Here is an 8,607-nt window from a genome sequence, read left to right as displayed (position 1 = left end):
TTTTCTAATCCATATTTGTTTTAAGTTTAACTCATGTCTTATGAATCTTCAACATACCTCATATATCCGAAATAGCTTAAATAGTCATTGAGATCTGCATAGCAGACTCGTTAAAAAAGTATTTTCGAAGAGCAATGGAAATTTAAATCTTAAGACCACATCATCCCAAACTTTATATTAGAAGAAGACGTCAATTGATTGTGTTCATGTTCACATATAAAGGGGTAATGTAACTTATTTTTTTAACTCCTCATCTATTGTTTTGAATTCTTCCATTCCGACGAACAAAAATAATTATATGTAGAGCATACGAAACAAATTTGTTTCGTAGATTATTTTATTATATATCATATAAGAGGCACAGTTTATTATAAGTGTGTATACAACATATTTTTCTTGTAATGATTTTTGGTTTTATTTTTATTTACTATACACACTCGAGAAGAAAATGTTATTGAAAACGATGAAGATGACGAAAATGATAATTTAGATGACCCGGTTCTAAAGAAACCTTCAAAAACCAAACCAGTAAAGAAATCTTTATTTGAAGATAATTTACTTCATATTTTGGAAAACCGCCGTACAGAAGATACAGAAACTTTTTTCAATGTCACTCCTTCCTGAAATCCGCAGTTTAACCGAGAAACAAAAAAACTGGATTTACATTGAATTTTTGACTGTTCTCCAAAGAGTTAATTGTTCTACACCACCTCAAATGCAACACATACGTTCTCATGTAAGCATTGGTCATATTGCTTTTAATTATTCCTATTATAATTCAAATCAAACTTTACCTGCATTTTCTTCAACTTCACTAAATTTGACCATAAACCCACCTCAAATTGAAACTATAAATCATTCTTTGCATTTTTATTACTCCCTCAAATCCTCAACCATCTGCATCTTCCTCACATTCCGTTAATTCATTTCATCATTTTGATTTTGAAAATAACAATAATTAATTACACATCATCATGATCATATAACCTATCATGTTTATTCAAATTTATTTAAGGAATTTATTTATAATTTAACTATGTGAGAGTACGGGATTTTTACGGTCCCAATAAACCACCCATGAGTAAAGGGGAACACTTTACTCACGACCTGTGAGCCGCACCGCGTGATGACCCAAGGGCCAAGTCCATGGAACTCACAGGCTTTGATACACGCAGTGACGAATGAACGCCAAACATTTATTTAAAGGGGAAACAAAAATATAACATTAATAAATAATAAGAATACAGAATATTAGGGTGATCACGTGGGTATAATTTACATGCTTAACATAATTGAATTAATAATTTAATGTGGCTCTCGCACACAGAATTACAATAGTTTGATAATAAAAGGGAGCATACAGTTTTAGTATAATTACGGGAGGCACCTGGCAAACATTAGGAATAATATAATATGAGGAAACAGCGAATCTTCGGATCGGCCCGCGAGGTTCACCGGACTGTGAAGATGATATTTTATTATATTACCTCGCGGACCGTTGGGTTACCGTCCGGCATATCGCTAAGGACGGTAAATACGGGAGAGAGAAAAAGAAAAAAACATGCCTATTAAATAATATGCATATTAGAGAACAATATAATAAGGGTTTTGGGGGGAACATGGTTTTTCGGAGAGATATATTTGACGTGACCTCCACGCTGATGACTGGAGTTGTTGATGTGGTTGACCGACGGCTGTGGTAGGCTGGTCGGGTGACCTTCGACACACATACACGTGGTCGACATGGCCCACCGGCGTCAATCACTGGTAGGACGGCGGCTTCGCCCACATCGGGCCCGTGTTGGTGTCTAGCCCCTCATGGCGGACGTTACAGCGTTGATGCAAATAAAAAATAATAAAAATAAACAGGACTTTGTTTATTCGGTCGGACGTTCGACCACGAGTTTGAGCGAGCCAAAAAAAAAAACAACGGTAAACGGCTGAGACGTGGTGTCTGGTTCAGTCAGAGAAATTAAGTGAAGACGGCTGGCCGACGGCGTCCGGTCGCTGGTCGGTGTTGTCCAATTGATGTCGTAGTGGGGGAGGTCAGGGTAGGTATATTACGGGACTTTACAATAATATGGATAATTTCGCTAATTGCACTGCGGCGAGCGCACCATAGAGTAAGAATATATAGAGAGGCCATCTCGTATATTAGTCTATTGAATAGATTGAAGTAAGGAAAAAGGAGACCATCAGAGTAACCACTTAATTAATATAAAATTATTGTACACGGTATTATTTTCTTATCTATATTGTCAATATAATTTATTGATGATAATACAATATTAAATATATTACAAATTATTATTTAACGATACAAATAATAGTTTAATTACTATAATTTACTTACTTTATGTTAGATATTAATATATTATAAAGAATTGCATATTTACATATAATATCTAACAATTACTACTTACTAGTTACATTGTTATCTTTCATTAACAGTTACTAAAATTTAAAATACAATAATTTATCATGGTTTTTTTACAAGAAGTCATTATTTTAAACAAGTATGTGGGTACATCAAAACAATGGTAAATATAATTATTATTATTATTATTTAAAACTAATAGGTTCTTAAAGTACATAATAATTATGTACACATATTCATAAATATTTAGCTATAAACAAAAAGTCAAATAAATCCAAAAACAATATTCTTACTCTATGCAAAAATTGAAAAATACACTAATTAAAAATAAATATAATACAATATATATAACCTAGAGATTTACTGGCCTCTAAAAAGAGTCAACTTGTTGTACCATGTTCTTAAGGACAATGTTTCATTTTGAGTACGGTTAAGGTAATTAATTTTAATATCAGAATAAACAGAAATAATCGCTTTAATTAATAGTACAACATGATTGTCAAGGGGTCCATTTTGATCATTATGATGTTTTATTGAATAAAAAATTGAATCATTATTAATAAAACTTTTCAATACATTTGTAATAATTAACATTTTATTAAATTGTTTTTTATCATAATAATATGTTTTAAAATATTTTTCTGTAGCAACACAAATTTGTATTACATCATTACTGGGATAATGTAAACCTCCTTTGTCTTTCATATTTATGATGGAATAAAAAAAATTATCCTTATTACCAAACAATGCACCATTACAAATATCACACTTAATTTTTGTTGACAATTTATGGGATACAAATCCAGCAATATACAAAGAAACTTCTTTAGAAAATTGGCTTAAATTATTCAAGTGGAACCCATCAGTTTCAAAATTGTATTGCTCAGGTTCTAAATCAATATCGCTATTTAAAATACATTTTGAATTGTTAATAGCAGTAATTGGATCATTAACACTTGAACAATTTAATACCGGAATATCTTCTAGTGCCATACAATTTCCTAACCCAGTGTCTTTAATTTGAGCATTAACCATTATTTTTTTGTATGCAGATTTAAATTGCCTGGAAGTCGGATTGTTGTTATAGCCACCTTGAGTTCTTACACTACCAAAGAACATTTCTAAGTGGTCCTGACTGAGTTTATACATAGGAATAAATTTCAAAGAATTAGTGTCAATATATTTGGATTTAAGATCTATTAAAGAATTAAAGCTTATCAAAAATCCTAAAAAACCAGTACACCTTTGAGATTTTAATAATAATTGGCCAGTTTCTAGTCTTAAATTATTAACATAATAAAAAAATAGTTTAATAAAAGAATAAATGTTTTCAAAGTTTTGTATACAAACTGCACCTTTAAAACCGTATGACATTAAATGTCTTGAGTTTAAAATGTCAAATGCATCATTAAATAACCTAATAAAATTTATAGTGGCTTCACATCCTTCAAAATCCTTAAGTTTTAAATTATCTTTACAGAATAATAAAGCATCTGCTACTGAATTTGATAGAAGTTGACTGGCTAATTTAACTTTCATTTTTTTTAAAAAAAAAAAACATGTTCCTTTTTTAATTTATTACCTAGATGACACTTTTCAGTTTCCTGTAAGACCAACAATTTTTTAATATAGTTAAAATTAATAACTCCACCATTATGATCAATTAATATTAACTTTTCACCAAAAGTATTACGCACAAGTTTGATCATATGTGCAGCATCAAACATAATATTAATATCTAAATCTCGGATCTTAAAACTAGTTAAAATATCAGTAGGATTAGTATCTAAATTACAACCAAGAGCTCTAGCCATGCTTACATTCACTGCGCAGCCATCAAATGTCAAGCTAATAATTTTTATACCAGTTTCAGAAACTACATCTATACAACGTTTAACTAAGTTTACTTTTTGTGAACTATTTAAATGGTTACATAGAAAATATCCAACTGGAATTTTCCATGAAGCATTGATACCCACAACCATCAAAACAAAACATTCAGTTGCTTCTTCTACTGTTTCATTTTGTACTTCTGATCCAAAATTGACGTAGCCGTGATAAGTCGTACCGTCCCATTCAACATGCTTCCTTATTGCCATTTCATCCATAAGTAATGAGCAATAAAGTTGAGTAGGTGAATTTTTACAAACTAAAGAGAGTGTGTTAATAGCTTCTTTAGTGAAACCAGGCTCAGCATCAACATGCAAATACCACTTGCTAAGCGTTCTCGGACAAGGAAGCACAGAATTAAATTCATCTCGTACAAAACGGTATGCTTTTGGAGAATAAAAATTCAGGGTGATAGCAAATTTCCTTAATTCAGCACTATACTTTAAAGGCAGTTTTTTCCAGCATTTTTTTTAATGAAATTAGTTATAAGATCTTTGTGCTTACTGAAATTGCTGTCTATGATGTCTGCTTGATCTTGATGGACTAAATTTTTATTTTCCAAAACTTGAACAACACCTTAAACAATATGCATATTGTAAATTAGAATTGATTACTATATTAATATAATTTAATTATAATAGTGAAATTGAAGTTATTTTTTTTTGTCAACAATATATTTATTGAACATTATCTACATACTTTTCAATGAGGAAATTTGTTTTTTTTGACGTCTTAGTTGTTGATTTAGAACCTTGATTTTTTTCTTCTGATTGAAGTTTTCACGAACTAGGGAAGATATTGTTCTTTTTAAATATTTTTTTCTTGGCGAATCATTGTTGATTTCTTGCACAAATTCAAAATTCAAAGACCTAGAATTTACCTAAAACCAACAAGAAATTTTATTATAATATATGGATATAATTATTATATTTTTAATTATGATTATAATATGTACTTTCTGAGTAGGAGGCTTCATTAAAAATGATGTTGATGGTTCACATGTGAACTGGTTACAGTCAGTAGAAATGGTATTTGAGGAGCATGACGGTTGCTGAACACTTAATTCATCAAGTTGTTGAACACCTTCCATTTGAATACTATCATGGTCAATCTTTCAAATATTAAGAATTAGAATATTTTCTTGTATAACTTAATTTTTTTTACTATATACTGTTATACTTACAGTTAGAGATTTAATGGAACAAGGATTTGAGTTACTATCACCAAGTGTATAACTCACCTCAGGAATTTCAATTTTTGCCTAAAAATTTAAATTGTATAATGTTAGAATAAAAATGTGATGATATTGAAATAAAATAAAATTTAAATTATTCTTTAAACATACTGATTTTAAACGATTAACTGCAATGGATGGAACAGCGGTTTCATTTAATAATCTTGTGCGTTTATAATTTTTAAAACAATCCTTTGTAAAATGTTCAGAGCAAATAATGCTCTTGGTCTTAATTTTTAAATGGTCAACACTACATTTTTGAATAAAATCCAACCATTGAGACCGATGATTCTCATTCTTTGGAATTCTTAAATAATAAAAATATATAAGTAAAAAAGTTGAAAATGTTCAATAGAATAAAAGTTAAAACTAATCATTCATATACTTACTGATGGAAACTTATTCCAAGATCTTTGTTTTTGGAATTACTTGATCGACCACACACAAAACAACTTGGCATTTTGATATAGGTAACAGTAAAAAATGTTTGATATATTATAGTTAAATGCACTAGGACACGTGTTAACCACAAGACGAATAAAATAGTAATGACACTAGCCCGTCCAGCACCAATGTTGTAAAGAGTAATATGCATTTGTAGAGTATAATAATCAAAAAGAATGTTGGTGGGGTTGTTAAGGTAGGCAAGGCAAGGCTACCACCTGCAGGGTCTTTTCAGTTTTGTATTCATACTCAAGGACGGGGACCCTAGATAGGTATGTCCAGATGTCCTTACAAAGGGGCTAAGTAACAATTGGGGCCAAGTAATGCTAACGTAGTTCGGCACCTTTGTGACGGTTCAACCGCAAAAAAGCGGGCAAGTGGGTACCGTGCTGCTGTACATTAGGGGTGGGGTTGACCTCGGACTAGGGTAGGTTAAATTTGAATGCAATGATAGGTATCATTGTATACGAAAGACGATTCTGAACGAAGATGATTTGTCAGCCTAGGATATAATTTCCAGTTGTTGGTGAAAAAGGTGGTTTATACAAAATAATTTGCAAATATTCATAATTTTGACGAATTTTCGTCAAAAAAAATTGAAAAAAATTTTCAGAAAAATTGAAAATTTCAGTTGTCTATAAATAGCTCAAAAAAACTCAAAATATTTTGAAAATTAAATCAAGTAAATAAAATGCCAATCTAAATAACTGGTAAAATTTTCAAGTATCTACGACTTATACTTTTTGAATTATAACAAATATCAAAAATCGTTTGAGGCTAAACCGTTATTTAACGCGGTTTTGTAAAAATTTAAATTTCAAACATTCATAAAATTTTTTTGTCTGAATCCAGTAGTTTTTTTTACAGATATTTGAAGAAAAATGTATGGAGAACCTTGTACCAAATTTTCAAAACTTAGTTATAAAAGAAAAAAATTTTATTATTTTTCAACTTCAAAATTACTTGCAAATTTTTGTGTTTTCGACAGATTTCGTAAAAATTTGAATTATAAACTCTTATAAAAAAAAATTGTGACTAACAATTTTTAATTTTTTTTAACTACAATAAAAACAACTCATAAGGAACCTTGTATTAAATTTTCAAAACTTTTTGGTCATCCAACAATTTTTTATTGACACTTTAAAAAAAATTTCTCAAAAAAAACGAAAATTTCAGTGGTCTATAAATAACTCAAAAAAAGTCAAAATTTTTTGAAAATTTAACTATATACAGATACCACTGACATTAACATCTGGTGAAAATTTCAAGTATTTTCAGTGATTAGTTTTTGAATTACAACCATAAAAAAAAATCGATTTGGTCGAAAATTGGTTTTGCGTAAAAATTGCCGTTTTTCCGTCATTTTTTTTTGTTTTTCTCGATTTTTTTGAATACTGTTGGAAAATGTTAACTTTTTACCTCTATAATGCACCAAGGATATTCACTTTTACATCGGAAACCACCCCCATAGTTTGAAATTGGAGCATTATTTCGACTAGTTATGCTGTACACAGACACAAAAAAAAAAAAAACACATCATTGTAAAATCAATACATTCATCACTTCGTTCAGAATCTAAAAAAAAGATGTCCTTACAAAAAATATCCATAATAATAATATTATAATATATTATAATATTATGTTATATTATAACATAATATAACGTTTGAATATCCCGCGATTTTTTCTCTTCATAATTTATACAGTGGTACAAACATAATAATGCTACTGACAATTTGTTTTTATTATTTGGTCACTATGAAGATCCCCCATTTCATTGCTTCACTTGCAAATACTAATAGCCACCACTTGGAGCGCACCGACGGACGCGACAGAGGCGCTGACGGCAGCCGATGGCGGCATGCTGTGGTGACGACGGTGAACACTGTTGCAGGCGGGGAGGTTGGGGATCGTTTATTACATAACATAGTGGTAATCGCGGGCGCGCTATAATTACTGGGATGGTCACGGACCGACAGGTGTACTGATATTGTATTATAGGTACTAGGTATACCCAGTGGTTTGTTATAATAATAAGGCCTAAAATTCTGTGACGTTACAACTACTATTATTATTATTATTTATTTTTTTGTAAGAATTTTATAAAAAGATATTATATTATTTAAATATAAAGTGTTTTTGAATAAAAAATAAGGTTTATTAGTTATTATTTTGTATTACGTCTAAGTGACAATATTAGATGCATGTTGTGGAGTGTTGAAATGCTTAACAAAGTATTCTCGAACTTCTTGGGCGTTTGTTTGTGGATTTCCCGTTCCTCTACGGCTTGTTAAATCGTCCATTGTACAACTAAGGATATCATCATTGTTGATGCCATCTTTATGCCGAACGAAATTGTGTAGCAAACAACATGCTTTTGTCACAGCGACAGCAACATCATGTTCAACTAGTAAACTTGTTTGAAAAACTCTCCACTTTTTTGACAATATTTCAAAAGAACATTTTATATGTTGTCGAGCCCTTGATAACGTGTAATTGAAAATATTCTTCTGTCGTCATTTAATGATCTTTCGGGAAAAGGTCGCAATAAATTTGTATGTAACGCAAATGCTTCATCAGAGAACATTACATAAGGCTGAGGAACACCATTATCATCACCAGATAAACAAATTTTGGGTGGCAAATTTAAATTATTTCCGTA

The 8,607-nt window shown here is 30.4% G+C and overlaps 1 protein-coding gene and 1 long non-coding RNA gene across 3 annotated transcripts; one reads left to right on the top strand and one right to left on the bottom strand.

Annotated features, from left to right (window-relative positions):
* The first annotated feature begins 2,243 nt into the window (after positions 1-2,243).
* LOC126552061 (uncharacterized) lies at positions 2,244-5,607 on the top strand. Its single transcript, XR_007605918.1, has 3 exons — positions 2,244-2,540; positions 4,245-4,647; positions 5,234-5,607. It is a non-coding gene; the product is annotated as an uncharacterized LOC126552061 (long non-coding RNA).
* LOC126552060 (THAP domain-containing protein 1-like) lies at positions 3,834-7,239 on the bottom strand. 2 transcript variants are annotated; one of them, XM_050206529.1, is made up of 7 exons: positions 5,891-7,239; positions 5,613-5,808; positions 5,451-5,528; positions 5,223-5,378; positions 4,967-5,147; positions 4,772-4,843; positions 3,834-3,981 (listed from the first exon to the last, which is right to left on the bottom strand). In XM_050206529.1, exons 1-7 carry the CDS (start codon positions 6,094-6,096, stop codon positions 3,974-3,976), a joined length of 897 nt encoding a protein of 298 aa, XP_050062486.1. In that variant the 5' UTR covers positions 6,097-7,239; the 3' UTR covers positions 3,834-3,973. The 2 variants fall into 2 exon arrangements, with proteins under 2 accessions (XP_050062486.1, XP_050062485.1); XM_050206528.1 differs by lacking the exon at positions 3,834-3,981 and having other exon boundaries at positions 4,698-4,843; positions 5,891-7,238.
* Positions 7,240-8,607: the final 1,368 nt, after the last annotated feature.

Source organism: Aphis gossypii, chromosome X, assembly GCF_020184175.1.
Source record: "Aphis gossypii isolate Hap1 chromosome X, ASM2018417v2, whole genome shotgun sequence".
NCBI classification, from domain to species: domain Eukaryota; kingdom Metazoa; phylum Arthropoda; class Insecta; order Hemiptera; family Aphididae; genus Aphis; species Aphis gossypii.
This window is presented reverse-complemented; position numbering and strand designations above follow the sequence as displayed.

Coding starts and splice junctions, on each gene's coding strand:
- LOC126552060 (XM_050206528.1), bottom strand. CDS start 6,096: ATGCATATTACTCTTTACAACATTGGTGCTGGACGGGCTAGTGTCATT. Junction 5,529..5,612: donor CAGTTAATCGTTTAAAATCA/GTATGTTTAAAG, acceptor TTAAATTTTTAG/GCAAAAATTGAAATTCCTGA. Junction 5,379..5,450: donor GTTCCATTAAATCTCTAACT/GTAAGTATAACA, acceptor AATATTTGAAAG/ATTGACCATGATAGTATTCA.